Genomic DNA, 19,932 nt, shown 5'->3' with positions numbered 1-19,932 from the left:
TCATTTCGTGAATGAATAACATTTCGTAGATTAGACAATCCAGTTTTCCTGGGAATTTATTTAGAACCGCAAAAGCTGATTAGTCAGCTCTGATCTCGACTCAATTCGTGCTTAAAGTATTTATTTGTCAATATTTGTCATTCTTACTGCACACTCAAGCATTAACACCTTTGAACGCTTAATTACAACCTTGAATGTACTCTGGCTTCTGACTCTAACAATTAATTATATTCTGATCGCAAGTGTGATTATATTCCGACCCTGTTCCGACGCGTTCAAAGTATAAATTACTTCAACGTCAATCGTTCGTGATGATTTTAACTATTAAAGTGATGCCTTAATTTCGAAACGTTGTACATTTTCGCTAATTTTTACCTATTAATTGCATTTTTTTAACCTCCAATTTGTTGAGCAGTCTTCAAGCCCACAGAAGCTTATGACCCTTATAATCATAAATGACTTTCCAAAGACATAAGTTTCCCTTAAGGCGGGGGTCTACATGAAAGCCGTTTTCACGCCGCTTAAAATCATTTTCTTTCTTCTATCCCTTCCTTAAACCTCCGAAAATTCCATCCAAATTCACCTTAATGATAAATTTTGCTGATTATTTCAATGTGGCCAATTTAGCCTCCTTCAAGTTTAAGTTTAGGCTCGATTTCCAGCCGCTGTTCGGGAAACGAGCCTGCGCTCCTCCCCCGAAAAGACAAAGGAACAAAGACTAGACTGGACTCGAGAGAGCGGCGGAAATCGAGCCTAGTTTAAGTTTCAAGTTTATTTTTCTGCCACAATAAAAAGAATTATGAAGACAGTGCAGTAATGAAATAAAGAAAATGCTGCAAGTATAAGCAGGATCTGTTGAAGATCTAATCAGCCAAAAATATCTGCAAGGCTGATTTGACTGCGTAGAAAACTCAGGACGACAACGACAGGATAGAGACCAAACCGAGAATCAAAAAAATGCAACCGTTTCCAATTCCAACTGTTTCGAGCTGGTTGGCTCTCGTCAGCACGGTGTAGCACAGCAAAAAGTCAAGAACTTGGTAGACAACTGACCTCGCGTTCAGTTGTTGTCGTTTTCGACGCAGTCAGATCATCCTTGCCGTTAATTGAGCTATTTAATAAATAAAGGTGGCGAGGAAGCCCATGAGAAACCACAACGCTTTTAAATAATGGGCTCCGTCTATTGTGTATATTAAACGCCAGATTAACAGTAGAATAATGAAAGAATCAATGCCAGAGTAGAAATAGAACAGAGAAATAGAACCTCCCTCCCCCCCCCCCCCCCGACCCCCAACTTGAAATAGGGGGAAGGGGAAGGAAAAGGAGAACAAAGGCCTACCACCAATTGGCACCCTAAGTAGCGTTGACTTTTGTTCCTTCATGATGTGCATGCAGTACAGTGGACGACAAGGTATATCTGGGACTAGCTAACATGACGTACATGACCTGCTGCGCGGTTGCATGTGCAAAATGGCGGTCGTACAGAAGCTCACAAGAAAGTTGTTTCTTTCTGCATTTTGTCTCCAAGGAAGTCATCATAACACTCCTTTTCATAACGTAGCTCAACACTCGGTGGCATTTGCAAGGCCTTCACTATATATTCGCTGTCATTTGAGAAGGCATATTTGGTCAAGTTCCCGACAGGATGACTTTTGTAAAGCGTTATCAGACGCTGAGAAAATAGTGGGTTATCCAACGTCATTCTTGAATTTAAGATATCTGTTGAACGACGAGATCTCGAATGTTGCGATGTACATGAAAAGGTTCGCCATGAGCAAGCATCCTCTGCTGCGGACAGCTCGCGGCTTCATTTCTGATGAAAATCAAACTATGCAGACACGAGGCCTTCTGGTACTGCTCATTTCCAAGGCTTCTCGACCGTGTTTGAAGAATGACTGGATCACAGATCAGGAGTTAGTGGCTGATATTTATTCCAACCAGAGACAGCTGGCTGACATCACAGAGACCATACACACAGGTACATACACATCGAAATAAATTTATGTGATGAGATAACAATATAATTATTGGACAACCATCAATCCTCCATCGTTTAAGCCTGGTTTACACGTATGACGCAAGCATGAGCATAAGCAAAAGAAACCTATGTGTAAACCGGTGCGACGCAAACATAAGTTCCCTGTGCTTGCACTTTTGTTTATGCTTGCGTCGTTCTGGTTTACACATACAATAAGTACAGACCAGCCAGTGCTTTGTAAAATGTTTTGCGATCATATTTAAGCTAATTGGATTTTTCTAACACGCGCCGGCGTGAGTCCATTCGTTTATGGTATTTGTGGCGTCACAGCAAGAACTGAAAAAATGATATCTCCGGTTCTCTGTGACAGAATTGGCTGATTCAAACGGTAAAATTCTCTTCATTCATAGACAAGATTTTCCTTCAAAGTGTCTGTGATGCGTCGATAACATTTATTTGATTTTTCTGCAAAGAAAAGTTTTGGTTTTTCAGCACGCGCCGGCCTGAGTCCATTGTGAAATGTTATTGTCTTTGAAGCGTCACGGCAAGAACTGAAAAAAACGATATCTCCTGTTCTTTTTGGCAGAATTCGCTGATTCAAACGGTGAAATGCTCTCTCTTCAAAGCCAGGATTTTTTTTCAAAGTTTCTATGATGCGCCGATCACATTTTTTGAACGTTATGCGCCGAACATTATGCGTTATTTTTTGGCAAGTGAACGTTTATAAAATTATGCCGCCGCGAGCGTAAGCTGAATTGCAGGTCAAGAAACCAAGTGCTTTAGAAAAGACAATAAAAATATCAAGTGGTTCCCTCTTAACGTGAGGCTTATCATTTTGGCAACATTTTTGATTTAATGAGGAGATTTGGGCAATACTTGATACTCATGTACTCGATATGATGCTCGACAGCGGTCAACAACAAACAGGCGACATAAACACAAGATGATCGACGGACATGCAGCTTGACCACCAGTTTTTAGGTAATATTTGAAATGCCCATTGAAATCAACAATGACCTTTTCACAATAGAAGAAACAATAGGCTAGCTCATACATACTAATGATCGCGTATGGGTATAAGTCAATACGCGTATGCGTATAAGTCATTACGCGTATGCGTATATACGCATACATGTATCATACGCGTTTTACGCGCAAATTTTGGTTCGCTTAATTCTGAGCTGCTCTGTACGATGCAATGATGCAAGCATAAGCACAAGCACAAGTGAATGGAACAATTTCCATTCTTTTGTGCTTATGCTTGCATCCTATGTGTAAACAGAAGGGAGGCAAGCATAAACACAAGCATAAGGAAAGGAAACTGAAAAACAGTGACAAGTTGTCAGCATACATTCTAGTTACTCATGCACTGCCGTTTTCTGCCATGTTGGAATCAAATCTTCACCAAAAGGCAGACCGGCCAAGCGGTTGCGCCAAATTGTTATGCTTCTGTGCTTGCGTACGTCACCTTATGCTTATGCTTATCGTACAGGTAAACATCCTTGTGCTTATGCTTTTGCTTGCATTGTACTTGTAAACCAGGCTTTAGGGGATGTTCCATGTTTTATCCGCACTCCCTCCCCCAAGAATGGTAGAAATCCAACGTCTCAAGTTTTTTTGTGCACCCTTACAAAACAACAACAACAACAACAACAATAAATAAAAAAAGAGGGTTGTTTCTTTTGATGATTTTAGTGATTTCAAGTGCTTTCATGCCACTGATCTTCTACATCATCAGTCTGGTATCATGTCAACAACAACAATCTTTATTTGTACGCTCTTGCCTTGTGTGATGTTCATTATTAAAATATTAGAAATAAAATTAGAGTACATGTACTGGCTGCCTGGAATAATCATAAGGGCTAGCAGAGCCAGGCAACCAGTTGACATCAGAGCATTAAATGAAAAGAAGTGAAGTTACTACTTCTTTTAGTTTTAGTAGCCAGTCTATTAATGTGTATGAGCCTCACATATGAGAGCCATCATCCTTCAGTCTAGCCAGGATTCAAACCCTTAAACTGCCACTTTTCACACTGATAACGTAGAGCTCAACAAAATTCTCTCCATTTCTAGCCAACTTGGTACATGCAGGAGTAGTCAACATGTCCAGTGTTTCATCATCAAGTGAGTCTTACCAGGGTGACATAGAATTTGGAAACAAGATGGCTGTGTTGAGTGGCGACTTTCTTCTAGCCAATGCTTGCACAGGGTTGGCAGAACTAAAGGACACTGAAGTTGTGTGCATGATCTCAAAGGTGATTGGACATTTGATGGAAGGAGAATTCTTGAAGAGCACATTCAATGCTGAAAACTTGAACTTAGATTTTTGGAATGAGTTGGTGTTCAAATGTAAAGGAAGCTTGATGGCACACAGCTGTAAAGCAGCGCTGAAGATTGTTTCACACTCAGCAGAGGTATGGGTTACTTTCAGGAAATAGGTAAAACTATTGTACTGAACTCAGATGAACAGGTACCACTAAGTCCCCAAATAGATTGTAGTCTCCCTTTTTACCCCTCTCCTCCCAATTCCCCCTCCCCCCTCCCCACTTTTGGAGATGGTGTCTTTATTTCATAACCACTCCAAACCAGAAGTAAAAACTGCAAAAAAATAAAAACTTTCGTCCTCAAATTTAATGAGCCATGTACATGTAGGCTTGTTGATAACAAATACATGTAGTACTCCAGGTAATGTTGAGATTTTCAAATTTCAAAGCCAATAAATTTTGTCTCTGGGGTTCATCATATGGGTGGTGTCTGCTGTAACCTCCTAACCCCTTAACAAGGTGTGCATTAATTGATGACACTTCTTATGACCACTTGCTTATTATAAATAAAATAAATAAATAATTTCATCACTGTATATATAAAAATTAATGGTTAATGACAGTATCCCCTTTGTTATTGCACATACATGTGTGTTCTGAACATCTTGAGATCGTCCGAGAACTTGGCTTTCTTTAGGATGGTGCATACTAATACAAAGGTACAGTAATTGTGCACAGCTTATGACTGTGGTAAAAACAAATCTTACCGTACATTATAGCAAGGGTTGTTGGAATCCAAAAAGAAAATTGCATGAAATATTTCGGAGATAATAATATTGAGCTTCAATTTGGACAGAACAGGCCATATATTGCTCTATACATTAATTATTTTAAAGTCTTTTAGAATCTTTGTTGCTCGATTCTCTGAAAAATGCATGGTTACATATACTGTACTCCCCTGGCCCAATTTTATTTTGGGATTCCAACAGTCCTTGCTAAAATAGTCTTTTCCGGCATGCATAGTTATAAACTGCACAGAAATACCTCTGTTCCTGTATTAAGAGGCACAGCAATTTAACCTGAGGAGTCACAAAGTCTTTGAACCAAAAAGCTGTTTCATGTACATGTACTTTTGCCAACCACAGCGGCAGCAAACTGCCCAATTAACTAACCAGAACTCACAGTAAGTACATGTGATTTACTCCTCAACACAGGAAAACATGTCTGATAGAGACACAGACCATAGTAAAGATGACCATAGTAAGCACAAAATAATACTTCTGACACTTGTTTGAAAAAATTGTTCTATTATTAACAGATTAATAATTTAATGATTGACATGGCCTGGAAAAGGACTGTCAGCAACTGGGTGGTGGGATTAGGGACAAGCTCCAAATTTCTAAGAAATGCACTCATGCAACATTGTCTCAGCACAGCCTCTTGCTAGTCAAGTCTCCACCTGGAGCAGTGATGCCATAGGGTTGTTTGTTTACCAAGTGTTATGGTGCACGGGTGAACATTTGGCACCTTACTTAAAAAAACAATCAGCTTCAGGAACACAGGGCTTGTAGCCCTGGTCGGCACCCTATTCAGTAGAAATGAAAACTCCGCAGTGTGGTAATTGTGCAGTAGGCTAATCACCTTGGCTCATAAAAAGAAATTGCCATGGATAATTTACAGAAAACTAGAGATCCATTCAGGACAAGTCAAAATAAATAAATTGTCTCCTTTTTAACAAGTGAAGTTTGTAACCGGAGTTTAGTAAGGTCATTTCATTACGACCCATGGCACAGTGGTGAGAGCACTTGGACCACCCACCAATGTGACCCTGGTTAAATTCCCAGACTCAGTATCATATGTGGGTTGAGTTTGTTGTTAGTTCTTGTCCAAGGACCATAGGTTTGTAAGACTATAAGCACCACTAAGCACCACCTATTCTCAAGGAGGAGAAAAAGGAACGATGAGGATGATGAATCATCGGCATTGAACACTAACTGCTACTGAATGGTAGTTTCTTCTAAGCAGAGAGGGGCAAAGTTTCACTGAAAATTTGAAAGCTCTGTTTTACAAAAGAAATGAAAGAAAACAGAAAAAAGAGAAAAAACATCAGTCTACTCTGCCAGCGGTACTTTTCTTTTTTCTTTTTTTACTCTGGGGCCATGCCCCAGGCCGCGTTAGAAAATTCAAGTTACGGTAATTTAAAGTTAAGATAACTAAACTCTTTGCAAATAATTTCATTTATTCTGATGGCCTATGCTGTGTAATAATAATTTGTGTGATCTTTCCAAAGAAAAATTATGAGCATGTTTATCACTAAGTTAAATGTGACCTACATGTACCCATTGTTATATTACAAATGAATGTGTTTTTATGTACAGTGGACGTTTGTCTTCTCAGAGGATACTGGCTCTTACAGGGTTGCCATTTATCAGGATAAAAAAGTTCCCTCACTTGTCACTACCAGAAACCAGTTTCCACTGACCATCCAAGACAAATCCTTTGCATGCCTTTGACAAAAAGCCTGCTGCAGAAATCAATTACATCATTAATATATTTTGAAGTCACATAACCCTAATGCCAACAAGGAAATCCTTTTGTAAACCTTGTGACACGAAAAAATACTTCCCTGATCTTTTCACTGGTGTTAAAAAAAAAAAAAAAAAAAAAAACGTTTTCCCTGACTTTTCCCTGACCGTGACAACCCAGTCTTGTCATGTCAACCCTTCTTAATTGATTTTGTTGCAAATAATTCCTTTCAGCTTCAGGACAAGGCTTTTGAATTTGGTAAGAACCTGGCTTTTGCTCACCAGTTGAAGGAGGATCTTCAGACACTTCATGAACAGAAGTCTCATGTTGTCCCGTATAGTGCTCCTGTGATTCTCTCCAGCGGGCGAAAGGAAGTAAAAACTCTGCTTAATCAAATCTTTGTGGAGAAGGGCACAGAAGAACTTGATCATCTCCATCAGCAATTGACCAGTGAAGTCGCAAATGGAGAATCAATCCCACAGATAAAAGAATTGTGTTTATTTTATGCAAGCAGAGCACTGGAGTCGTTGAACCTGTTTCCAAACTCTGAAGCTAAGCAAGCCTTGGTGAATATTACCAACTCATGTACCATTCAAGAGCTGTAACAAATATGAAATTGGTATCACTTAGAGGGGGTGAAGATGCATGTAAGAGGCAATAATTTGTACCACAAATTGTGCAATAACTGCCCCCTTAAATACATGTAACCTTTGGAATAAATACCCCTCCTCTCAACCAGTATTTGAAACAAGTGCTCCCCCTCCCCCACCTCCCCTTGCTAAGTAAATACAAGTGTAAGTAACTAGTAACCTTCATTGAAGTGTCAAGATTTATTCCAGTACATAACCAGCACTAATTGGGGTCACTATATACAATATTGAAATACTAGAATTAAAAAAATAAAATATATACATAAATCATCTTAAAATTCTGAAATTCTTCAACCTACAATCTACAATCTACCCTTGAATATCTGTAGTTATCCCATCTCCTGTGCCTCGGTGTTTTTATTTATTGTTAATTTTTTCTCAAGACAAGAGCTGGGACAGCAAAAGTCAGTACACTTTTTTTTTTGCAAGAATATTTTTTTCTAGGCTCGATTTCCGCCGCTCTCTCGAGTCCGGTCTTTGTTCCTCCCCGAGAGAGTCTTTTCGGGGGAGGAGCGCGGGCTCGTTTCCCGAACAGCGGCTGGAAATCGAGCCTAATTTTTTTCCGGCGCAGGCCAATCTCGTACCCAGAGTCCTCAGGCTTTTTGGTCAGCGGGGCGGCTGGCGCCGCCCCGCTGACCAAAAAGCCTGAGGACCCTGGGTACGAGATTGGGCGCAGGCTAAATATTCTTATTTTTCTGCCGATGTAAGGCTGAAAAATATTCTTGTGAATATTCTTAGATTTAAGCGTATGACATTTCCGTTTTAGAATGTATTTGGGTATCAATTACAAGTGTTTAGTGTCCAGATCTGTATCGAACTGTCATTGGCATCGAACATTTCGCTAGCGCGGGTTTTAAACTTTTTATCGTTATGTTGGCTAGTTTTGCCGTTTAGAGAGAGGAAAAATTTTATTCAGTTTTTTCAACACAAAAAATTATATCCTTCTCAAAATCTCAGCCTCGGGTTTATTCTTAAAATATTCTTAAAATTTCGCAAATTTCAGCCTCGATATTCTTATAAAATAAATTCTCACACACACACAAAAAATAATAGTAAAAAAAACAATTCGTTCAACTTGTAAATTGTGGCCGAAGTACATTGTATCCAGGAACTAAATTGCAACGGCGTTCTCGAAAGGAAGGAGAATGAAAAATTTACCGTCGTGTGCTCACGTTCTCCACAACACCTTGAATTTGATCATTTCACGTAAAACAACGCACGTGTAGAGCGATTGTTTTTGCTCATTGAACTTATTGCTAAGTTCCCTTATTTAGACAGCTGATCACGGTCTGTGGTTTCATGGGGTGAAAGTCCACAAATCCCATGGTCAACCAAGAAGTGAGCAAAAATTGTGTTTCGGTACAAAGGTCTAGTTTAATCCTCGAGAGCGAATGAAGTCATTCGATCCTGAACTTCTGTAGTCGTCTTAGTAATCCTCTGAAGGAAAGGCGTATTTTAAGCACTCAAGGCTGATAACCTGCATGTTTGTTTGGTCGTAAAGCGACGCGTCTGTCTAGCTGTCTGTCATAATTCAAACTGTTCTAATCTCGCAGTGTGAAGTCATTCTTACGTAACTGTTCGGTGTTATTACTTCGTTGTCGTCGTAACTACGAGAAGAAGACATTTCGAAGGAAGTCCGCGGGGCCGTCAAGATGGGAAATAATCAATGCCGTAAATGTCATGTCGAGCTTCGGAATGATTCCTGGAAGCCTTACTGTCGCGGGTAAGCTTAACCTTTTACCTCTTAGACACAAATATCCCTGTTTGATGGTAGCTAACCGATATACTGAGACTCAAACGCACTTTAAACTCGATCGAAATTTTAAGTTTTCATTCGATGTCCATTCCTCTTTTTCAGGGAGAACCCTACCCGAGAAATAATGATACAATCGCCGTTCTGTATGACTATTACATTTTTTTGTACCAAATACCTTTCCCGGGAGTTTATTTTGACGTTTTCGTGAACAGCTTGTTGCCTTGTGTTCTGTTTGTTTATTGTCATACGTCCTTTCGGCCCACAAAAGAATTTTGAATCTGTTGCCGGCTCCCTTTTTTTCAAAAGATTTTCCAAATTTGATATGTTTTGCATGCATCTTAAGTAGATCTGACAAATACATCAACCTTTACGAGGACGTCTTCTAAAACCTATCAGACCCTATCAGCTTGAGCTAGTTGTAGACACATGATACTCACGCGGGGAAGATTTGTTCAAAGCATGTTTGGATTGCGTTGTGAATATTTCGGCTTTCGTTTTTCTTTTTCTTCGTTTTTAAACCAGCTGACGGACTCACTTTTACGAGAGAAAGAGTGGTACGTGATAGAAAACGAAATATTTTATGTGTCTGACCTTGGCGACCGGCGAATACAAATATGTACACGTATTTGGGTTTCCAATGGACAAAGGTCAAGCTATGTACCGGCTTGAGCAATTATGATGCAAAAAGCCACACAAATGCAAAACACATATCATTGAAAGCGAATATTAGCAATGTGTTTGGTTATTTGACGCGGTAATGTCAGCTGATAGAGCGTCGGGTGCTTTAAAGATTCCCGGTAAATTACCAACAGGGGTTCCTTGATCTGCACGAAAGCGTTTTGTGCCCGAAAGCAAGGAAGGGTTTATATGTGACCGAGGGGAGAAAATATTCAAAGATTTTTGTGTAATCGTGCTGCTTGTGCGCGTACAGGAAAGACTATGTACTGCCTTTTAAAAAGATAGAATGATGAAATGTCTGTTTTCTTTCCGATCTGAATAATTCGACCCTTCAGGTGATGTCCACGTGGGTTGAGGGTGGGTTTTCTTAGGCAATAAACCTCTTTCATAAATGGAGGGCTTAATTGTTATTCTTTTGTATGCATTTAAATTAGCCTTCCTGGCCTCGCTAGCATGTGTAAAAACAAAAGTATTTTCACTCAAAAGCGAGGTCAAGAAGGCTTATTTGCATGCACATAAAAGAATACTAATTATGCCCTCCATTATGAAAGAGGTCTATAGCCCAAATTCGATATACTTAAAATTTAGCCTGAAACAATAAACATCACTTCGAGGCTCCGGGGAATAAATTGTAGAGTTTATATCGGTTTATTCCCCGGAGCCTCGAAGTGACGTTAATTGTGGCATGTTTCAGGCTGAATTTTAGTATATCGTAATTGTTGTGATTGTTTCGCAAACTCGATGTATAAGATCATTAAACCCTATGCCCGAGGGAAATGCCGACGGAATTTTTCTAAATTGGTAACTATGAACTTGGAGACCATATGTGATACACCATATAAAAAATATTCTCTAGGGTAAGCTATAAATCACACCAACATAGATGGAGGAGGTCACATATTAGGGTGAGAAGTGTCCAAAAAGAAAAAAAGAAAAACATCAAACATTTTCTTACTCTTTGTACATATTGGTTATTTCCTTAAAATATAGCTTAATGTACAGCTCTCAGTGCATTGCTTGCTGTAACATATCAACTGAACCCTTAATGCAACGGGAAAAGTTTGAGGGGTGGTAAATCAAGTCTCATATAGGAGGGGGGCATAATTTTATGCCTTGTAATTCATAGCTATTTCCAAGATCCTTTGGTTGTGTAAGTTCATGGCACTCTTGGACGGGAGAGGGCTAAAGAAAATAAAAAGAGCAATAATAATCTTCGGTCACATTATTTGAGGGTCTCATGAAATAGTTTTAATAGTGCTGATTTCTAATCTCTGTGTGATTGCTAAATTATAGTATCCAGTGTCGTATCCATTCATGTTCACGTTTGCATATGGAGGAAGACTTAACCCCCGGGCGTAACTGACGCGACACTGTTGATGGAGTCCATCAATCATCCATTTATCCTATTTGTCACTCCAGATACCCCCTCGAGTTTTCTGTTGTATGGTATATAAAGTATCGAATTCAATGTCTTTGTCCAGTGCATTTGTTTATCACACACAAGTACAAAAGGCAAGGAAAAAGTGTGGTGGCGAAGGCTAAAGGAAAGCAGTAGTCTCCCTTGTGCCATTTGAAGCTCTATATTCTATTGCAACACAGTCATCTTGTCTCTAAACTAGTTAACTACTTCCCCTGGAAGCTGGGGTAGGAGGAATAATTACATCCCTGCATAAATTATGTACAGGTATGTGCGGCCCTCTGGGAATCCTTGGCCCTTGTCCCTTTTGGTTGGGTCACCAGGAGAAATAGGCGAATCACTTCATTTAACAATACCCCTTCTATCCACTGAGCCATCCAGACGTGAGTGGAGAGAAAACGCATCGATCTACGTCGGCCGGAAGCACCTTGTCAACCCAGATCCAACTCATAATATCGAACACACGCAATGAGCACTGAAAACCGGGATTGGATAGCGACCTCGGATTTGCATCTTCACAAATGAATTAGAAAAAGAATTGACAAGAATGGTTCTTTTTGCAGATGTTATCAACGAGCATTTCCATTTTGCGATTACTGCAAAAATCCAATACACAAAGGCCAGGAGAGAATAGGCAACTATCACAAGTTTCCGTGAGTAACTTCTTTTTCTTCGGATCGTTTACTTATCTAACCAAGTGCCATCAAAATTGCAAGGTTAGTGCCCGGGGGGGGGGGGGGGGGGAGGTACTCCTCGGAATTCTTGGAGGGGGTGTGCCGCCCGGGTCTTCAAATCCCGACCCTATTTCAGACCTAAACATGCCATTTTCCACACCCGTTTTCAGACCTGACCTCTTAAAATTAATACCAGTTTTCAGACCTAATTATGCAACAGTGCCGAACGGAAGTTGACGCAAGGAGTAAAAGTAAGCTGGAATGACATAGTTTATCTGTTTCTTTTTCTCGCTATCAGTTAGTCGTTTCAGTTACGTACTTAGAAGAAAAATATGTTTGTAAGCATTCGTAAATGTTCCCGGCCCCAAAAACCCGACCCGATTTCAGACCGTAATTGTCAAAATCTATACCCGTTTTCAGACCAAAACGGCTCAAAAACCATGCCCTTTGGGGCGGCACATACCTATATAGCTTATATAGGGGAGTACGCTCCCCCCGGGGGTTAGTGATAAGATATTAGCTCCAGGGCCCCTATGGATACCAGTCTCGTAGCTGGAGCTGAATGAGCTACCCCTTCCTCACCGTTAATTCTTTTCGTTTGAAAAGTGGCATCATTGACCTATCAAATGGTAATATTTCTCGCATGCTAATTTCCAACGTTCCCAAAAGCATCATTGTTACGATTTCTCTTGACACACACTTTTCCAGGAATGTTTTTGAAGCCGTTCAAAAAACTCGCAGCACGTGTTTTATCGGGTCTAAAACCACGAGGCGCAGCCGAGTGGCTTTAAATCCCAGTAAAACCACTGCTGCTCGTGTTTTAAACATTACATAAACATCACCAGGGGAAAGTACAGCTCAATCGCTTCCATTTGAATTTTGACAGTTAAGGATTTCATCCAAGGGATCAAAAGTAGTTAGAAACACCTTGAAGTATAAAAAACAGCACAAAAAGAAAAAAAAAAAAAAAAAAAAAAAACTACATGTATTCATTATGCTGTAACAGAGGAAAGTACTGCTCATTCACTTGAAGCGGCACCACAGGTCACACTTTAGGATTTTGTCTACAGACAAAAGAAGTTAGAATCATTTTGTAATACGACATTAAAACAGCTTCATGTGGAAATGCTCACCTTAGGGATAGCATCGGCTCCATGGTAACGAATCGCAGCTTTTAACCCTGTAAAAAAGCAACAATATTAACCCACTCCGTCAGATATGAGATATCATGCGATATCATGCCTTATCATCCCCAGCTCTTTTCGCGGCGGGCCAAAAAGGCGTCTGCTCTCGCAGGCTTACCCCCATCACACGTTTGAATTTGTTTCAAGAAGTAATTAATCATTATTTTGTTGTTGACAGCTGTTACAGTATGGAGACACAGAAATGCTGTGAGTGTTTTGCCAACCTCCATCGCGAACAGGGAGATGGAATTTATTGTGTAAAGTAGGTGTCAGTGTTCATGTATGTTGCACGGTCAGTTTTAAAGGGAGGGGTTTACATTCCAGTGCATGTGCATGAATCTAATTGTTTTTTTCTCTTTCTTATCAACTCTATGGCCTTAAAAATCCCACTCACATGTACTTTAGTAATAATTAATCCAAGCAAAATGACTGATGACCAAAATTCACAAAAATAATTGTACTCATATCAGCGATATTGAATTTAGCATTGACCCGTAGGATTTATCCCACGGTCGATGTGTTTACAGTTATTTGCATGCGAAATAACGCAATCATATGAAAATATTACCACCCGAGTTACCTATTCCCTTCGGAATGGTTCATAAACAACGAATTAAATTAAACAGGCTTGGGTCATAGCGAGCAAAGGCGAAAAAGTATTTTGATTCATGGACATGCGCAGAACCGTGAACCCCTCCCTTTAAGATGGTTGTTAGGGACTTTACTGAAAAGCACGACGGCAACGCAAACGAAAACGTCACTTAGAAATAAAAATTGACGTTATCTGATCTACTTTAAAGACCATTCCAACCCGTTCAACTTCAGTGTACAATGTGAATGAATTATTCTGGACAATGATTAGTAGCAAAGAGGTTCAAGTCCAGAAAGAGAAAGAAAAATCCCCGTCGTGTGCCACGTTCTTCTTAGAACTTTGATAATTTGGTCATTTCACGTCGTTGTCCTGCAGAGAACGTCAAACAAATGTACTAATTTTTAACGCACACGCAGAGCCATTGTTAAGCTCATTATACCTTTTGTTTGTTTGTTTGTTTTTTTTGACGTTCTCGTTGCCTTCACCGTTGAGTTTTCGTAAGGTGTTCTATTGCATGACCACATTACAGTGATCCGACTATATGTAGTATTAATAGCTTAATCCTTTGAAAGAGACACCCAAACCCTTGTAAACTAACTTTCCAGTTAACCTGGCCCTTTTCTCACATTAAGTACCTTTTAGGGCTTTACGTGAAGTGCAAAAACAACGAAAGGGAAAGAGCAAGGGACAGGCACACCCCCAAACCAAAAAATAGGCTCTTCAGTGCTAATAGCAGCTCTCGTGATGCAAAAGTGTGGACCAGGTCGAATGACAAAGGTCAAATTTTGGAGAGATAAAATTTCCAAATTTTATGTCATGTTAGTTGGCAAAAATCTTAGATGAAAAATATTGTAAAAGGCCCTGTTCGCACTAAGACGAAAATTTGAGTTTAGCGCTTGCAAAAAAAATGAAAATTTTGTAATCACCAATTTTTTGTTTTCGTAATCCTGTTCGCACATGAAGATGCGAATTTTTTTTTAGTAACAGATGTCAATCAATTTACCATGTTATGTTGTGAATCCGCTCGAGTTTGCTGCGATGGAAACTGTAAGAAGTACTGCTGTTGCGTAGCGATTTGGGAATCGTAATAACTTTCACTACCCTGATCTTGATCTTGGTAGCACTGCGAGCCATAATAGTTGAAGTACCATGGATCCATGTTGCTTGTGTGAGGATCCATCTAGCTCAATTAAAATGGCGGGAAGTCATACGGTCACGTTCGCTTCGTAATCCATATGTTGCGAAATTTGATGACCCAATGACGGATGGATGTCAAGGAACAAAGGATTTTCTCTCCTGACAAAATTTTTACAGCCTCCAAAGCTAGTCGACGGAATCTTTGAAGTTTCGTTGCCCTTGCAAAAATTTTGGTGCGTGCAAAAAATCGTTCGCACTAGAAATGGCTTCGCGTTGACAGATTTTTTGGCAAATCAAACAAAATTTCGCGTAGTGCGAACAGGCCCAAAAAGCATCTAATTTCGAAATCACAGTTCATTTCAGACCCATTTCAGCTAGAAAAAGACCAAATGCCAAATTCTAGCGAAACTTACTCTTCACACCCGATGAAAATTACACTGAAATCTTTACCTTATGACTGGGGTTGATATGTGATTTAGAAGCTACTTTCTTAGTCTTGAAATTTTAGTTTTGTTAAGCCCGCAGAAAGTAGACGCGCTGTTTCGACTTTTTGCGACATCAGGAAATTGGTTGCATGGGGAGATGGTAATACGGCCGGCAACAAACTAGCCTCCCACGCAGTCATTTTTAGGGGACTATTGTTAGTATTAGTATTACTAAAAACGACTGCGTGGGAGGCTAGCAACAAACAACCGCGATTTGAACGCAACATTTGTTGCACAACAAGTTGCAAGAGAATGAACATTGCTCGTATTGCGCACGCAACAAATTTTCACGTTGCAAAAAGTAGATAACGGCGTCTACTTTCTGCAACATAAACATTTAATTTGTTGCGCGCGGTAGCGGTAATATGCGTAACAAACAACGCAACTTGCAACGCACCATTTGTTGCGCGACAAGTTGCCAGAAAATGTTGCTCGTATTACTTGGCCTTTAATAACACCCAAATTTCATGAACTCTCGATGTATCTTCTGTAGGTGTTATGACGTAAAGAACGCACCTCCCCTCAAGATGCACATCAAGTACCGGGACAACGAATTCAGCCTACACTCTCGAGACGACAGGGTGCTGGACACGCTTAAGGTGTTCTCAGACGGCTTGTACAAAGCTATACAGGGAAATGTAGGCCCACGCATGATCAAAGACAGCGCCAGTGCAGAGGAGCAACAAAGCAGCGGTTACTGGGATTATACTAAGTCGTGTTTGGACTATTCCGTTAGGGGAGTTAGTAACTTTGTTGGTAAAAAACTCCTCCTCAAGGACTAAGAGACTTTCACATTAATCAACTGTAAATTCTGAGGGCGTTTACTATGGTGGGTGGTACGAAGACATGTCTTTGTATTTTGTTGCTTAATATTTTTTATATATTTTAATATTTTAAAGTGGTTTATACTTCGCGATTCAGACGCATCCAATGCACTTCAGTCTCCAAAAAATCGGCAAAAATCGCAGTACATCGTCCCACTAACCACATTAACAACACGCTGTACAGTTTGCCTTAAGAGGCGAATGGTCTTCAGTCGAACACAGTGCAGGACACTTTCTATTTGGCCAAAATTTTCGGTTCAATCGGTCAGAATGCAAATGAAATGTACGATGATATACCGAAAATTTTCCGGAATAAAACCTACGGAGGTATTCATCTTTTCTTGTTCCAGCCGATTTGAACGGACATTACCGTCCTGATTTGGACAAAAATTTCCATTCTTAGTTTTTGGCCTTCATTTACCATCCAGTATGGTTTATTTTTATCCACTAATGCGAATGGAATGAAATCGAGGCTCTTCTTCTGGATTAAAAGCCTTTCCATTTGGCAAGGAAACTCTCCAGAGTTAGAAACCAAAAATTTTGGCGGAATGGAAAGCACCCCCGATTGCCACCTGTAACCTTGAAGAACTGCATTAGATGAAGCAGAAATACGACTATGAAATTGAGATGATACATTTATCGAAAGCAAAGTCGCACAGACCTTACAACAGATTACTAAAGAAAAAGAATCCGTGTTCATATCCTTTTTTATGATCCAAGTTTAAAATTGTTGTAAATAAGTGTGAAATAAAGATTGTATGGGGTCAGGACGGAGTTTTCAGTTCAAACTAGAATTGTGAGAAGTAAGGTTACACTAAGGAATTGGTATGAAGCTTGAGGAGAGTGGACTGGAGGCTTTAAGGCAGTGTTTTGTTATTGATTGACTGATCAATTGATATATTTTTAATTAAGTTGAACGTTCCCCTTTTTTTCTGTCTACTTCAAAATCATCCCACCCTGAGAGATCATTTCAGGCGTGTATCTTGACATAGCTTTGCCAGCACTTACTAAAACAACAAAGGAACCATGCACAATGCATTAAAACTTTGCATCTTTTAAGAAATGAACAGAAGAACTAGTAACAGTAGATCTTCAGCTTTACTGCTCTATTGTCACTGTTTCAGGTAACCCGCAGCATCATTGGTTTTGTGTCTAGGTGCATTGTTCTGTTGTTCGTTCTTTTGTCCCCCTCGACCAATAATGTAAGGCATTGCAAACGGTGAAGGTCGCCCCAGTTGTAAGCCTATGCTCATTGATACGCTTGTGGTCCTACCGCCTGTCCTTGTTGAAAGTTTGTACTGTATATGCGTTGGTCCTGTATAACGTACGTAAGAACACACCCAACACATTTAAACTTATGATCGATAGATGATCAAATAATGTCGAAGGTCGTGACTTTCCTGAGTAAGAAGCCAAAATACTGGTTTGTGTTTTATTAGCAAACATCAATCAAGAATCATCAATTTTGCCATCTGATGGTAAACACCGAGTTTTCTTGTGACCCTCACTCTCTAAAGAGGTCATTGTTCTCAGAAATTGAGGTTATAAACACTTTTAAAAGCTCGCCTAACTGGGCCAGCCTCTGTGCATGCGGGCAGATGATAATGCCCGTTCGCACTGACCGAAAGGAGGTTTTCGGACACGCTAAGTCCATTGACAGCTTCCCAACGAGTTCCCGGGGAACCCAACCCCGCCGAGGGGGTGAAGGAGCCAAAAGTTGACTCGGCATGGCGAGAAATCCCTTGGGACACATTATAATTTACAAATAGCGGCCTAAAAAAAGTTGCACCTTTAGCGTCCACCTTCCCTACTTCCCTCAGGGTTTCTACTTTGCTTGTGGTCCTTTGGGAAGTCCTGAACCATGCGGGTCTAAAGTCATGACCAATTTTTCTGGACAGTAAAAAAATTTCTTTAGAGAAACGGGCAGCTTAATTGCGGCTCAGAAAAATTTCTCGATTTTGGCAATGGTCAAAGATTGTTGTCCCCCTTTAGTCTATGTTTGCCTATTTTTTGACATCTCTATGATCATTTTCACATCAAAATAATTGGCTCAATGGAGTTGGGACGTTTGGCAAAAAAAAATCGTTTTGTAGGGTCATTTTCAGAGCCCTCCCTCCTCCCACCTTTTTTGCATTTTAGCTTCTGTAGTGAATGATGGTAATTAAAAGCTAATTGCTTTCGTAAACAAACAGCTATTTCTTGTGTTCCTTTAAGTAAGAAACTGAAACATGCTTTACAAACCTTAAGGATGACTGCAATAGCATCTCTTTTGCGTCACGCGGACTAAACTCCACCACTAGTTTCAAGTTTAATAGTTTTTGCCTTTTCAATATTTATAAATGGGCTTGAAGTTTGGACGATCTTTTGCCAGTGGCAGTAGCGGTGGCTAATCTTCTCCTGCGTGCAATGTTTGTAACTATCTCAATCGTCTTAATTCATTTGTAACTGGTGCTCAAAATTATTCCTTTTGAGGCCGCCTATTCGAGAAAAGGCGGTATATGACTTGTGCAGATAAACCTGCTGTGTCTTCTTATGGATCACTGAAAAATAATCCACAAATGAGGCACCAGTTGTAATAAGACTGAGGAAAAACAAGACAAAACAGTGAAAATAAAATACAGAGTCAAAACTAGTGTTGGGTTCGGTACTTTTTTTAAACTCAAGTCGAGAACCTAAGGAACAAAAGCCTAACTCTTTCTTAATAGTGCTATTGCAATTCCCACATCGATCTTTTTTATAACGAGAAGACGATTTTAAAGTTTACCCGATCACCGGTATTTTGTTGTAGCTGGAATTACCAGTACACCTAATGTGTGGCGGCGAGACTCCGCTCTTAGCAGAATCAAGCATGACCAGCAGCGTTTTATGGGCTAGATGAAGTTTCACGTTACCGCCTAACCATAAGAAGCCGAAGAGCGAAACAGCTGTCCACGACTGCTTTCTTTTTCAAGGATAAAAAAAGTTAAAAGTGAATATGAATATGGCCTAGATCTCTTTTGGTCTTGTACGGCCGACAGGAAGGGCGGATTTTACCCTATGAAAATGAAACCCACAGGCAAAATAGCACTTTAAAGAATGATTCCTTTCTGGTCTGATGACAACTGAAGATTGCGTCATCATCTTTGAACGGCGGCCATTTTGAATTCGTAGTCTAGGATTTGTCGTTTTTTACAGACATGGTTTAAGCAAACAAAGTTCAGGAAATGTTTAAAAGAGCTTAAAAGAACTACCCCAAAGTTCAATCTTGTTATCAAAAAACAGAGACAATAAAATATCTCAGAAAACCTACAAGTCAAAATGCAGTCATTGTTCAAAGTTTGATTGACTTTTGCCTTCATATTTACAAATTTCGCTTAGACAGATTCTGCCCTCCCCCACCCCTCCCCATTCTCCATCAAACCCAGTCTGGGTCAGGAGCCAATTAACCGGAGCGTACAACTCCTATATATTCGTGTCACGGCGTTTTTACAGACCTGTTTATTTTTAGATTGAAGTTTCCACAAATTCAGTCACTCACGGGAGCCCTACTATACTCATTCTTAAACTTTGCATAATTCTCATGTGAACTGGAATTAAAAATTTCGCAGGACACAGCATTCCCATGCGAATATAAAAATAGATTGATCTTTAAAAACGCCGTAGGAAAAGGTGAGTATGGGAGCTGTAGGCTCCGGGTAATCGGCTCCTTTCTGGATAGAGTAACGAAATAACTTAGCTTTACTTAATGACTTTCCATTTGGCACAAGTTATAATGGAATTGCAATTTA

At 39.9% G+C, this 19,932-nt stretch overlaps 2 protein-coding genes across 2 annotated transcripts; both read left to right on the top strand.

The window, feature by feature from the left end:
- Positions 1–1,442: 1,442 nt before the first annotated feature.
- Positions 1,443–7,583, top strand: LOC146483433 (all trans-polyprenyl-diphosphate synthase PDSS2-like). Its single transcript, XM_085105527.1, has 3 exons — positions 1,443–1,978; positions 4,052–4,392; positions 7,002–7,583. The coding sequence occupies exons 1-3, from the start codon at positions 1,462–1,464 to the stop codon at positions 7,371–7,373; spliced, it is 1,230 nt and encodes a 409-aa protein (XP_084961653.1). The 5' UTR covers positions 1,443–1,461; the 3' UTR covers positions 7,374–7,583.
- A 1,173-nt stretch (positions 7,584–8,756) lies between these two features.
- Positions 8,757–16,935, top strand: LOC146483432 (uncharacterized). Its single transcript, XM_085105612.1, has 4 exons — positions 8,757–9,141; positions 11,833–11,922; positions 13,306–13,389; positions 15,835–16,935. Exons 1-4 carry the CDS (start codon positions 9,071–9,073, stop codon positions 16,121–16,123), a joined length of 534 nt encoding a protein of 177 aa, XP_084961738.1. The 5' UTR covers positions 8,757–9,070; the 3' UTR covers positions 16,124–16,935.
- The last annotated feature ends 2,997 nt before the right edge of the window (positions 16,936–19,932 follow it).

The sequence above is a fragment of the Pavona decussata genome, unplaced genomic scaffold (genome assembly GCF_977016875.1).
Source record: "Pavona decussata unplaced genomic scaffold, jaPavDecu1.1 SCAFFOLD_38, whole genome shotgun sequence".
NCBI classification, from domain to species: domain Eukaryota; kingdom Metazoa; phylum Cnidaria; class Anthozoa; order Scleractinia; family Agariciidae; genus Pavona; species Pavona decussata.
The sequence above is the reverse complement of the archived record's forward strand: the minus strand, read 5'-3'. Positions and strand labels throughout refer to the sequence as shown.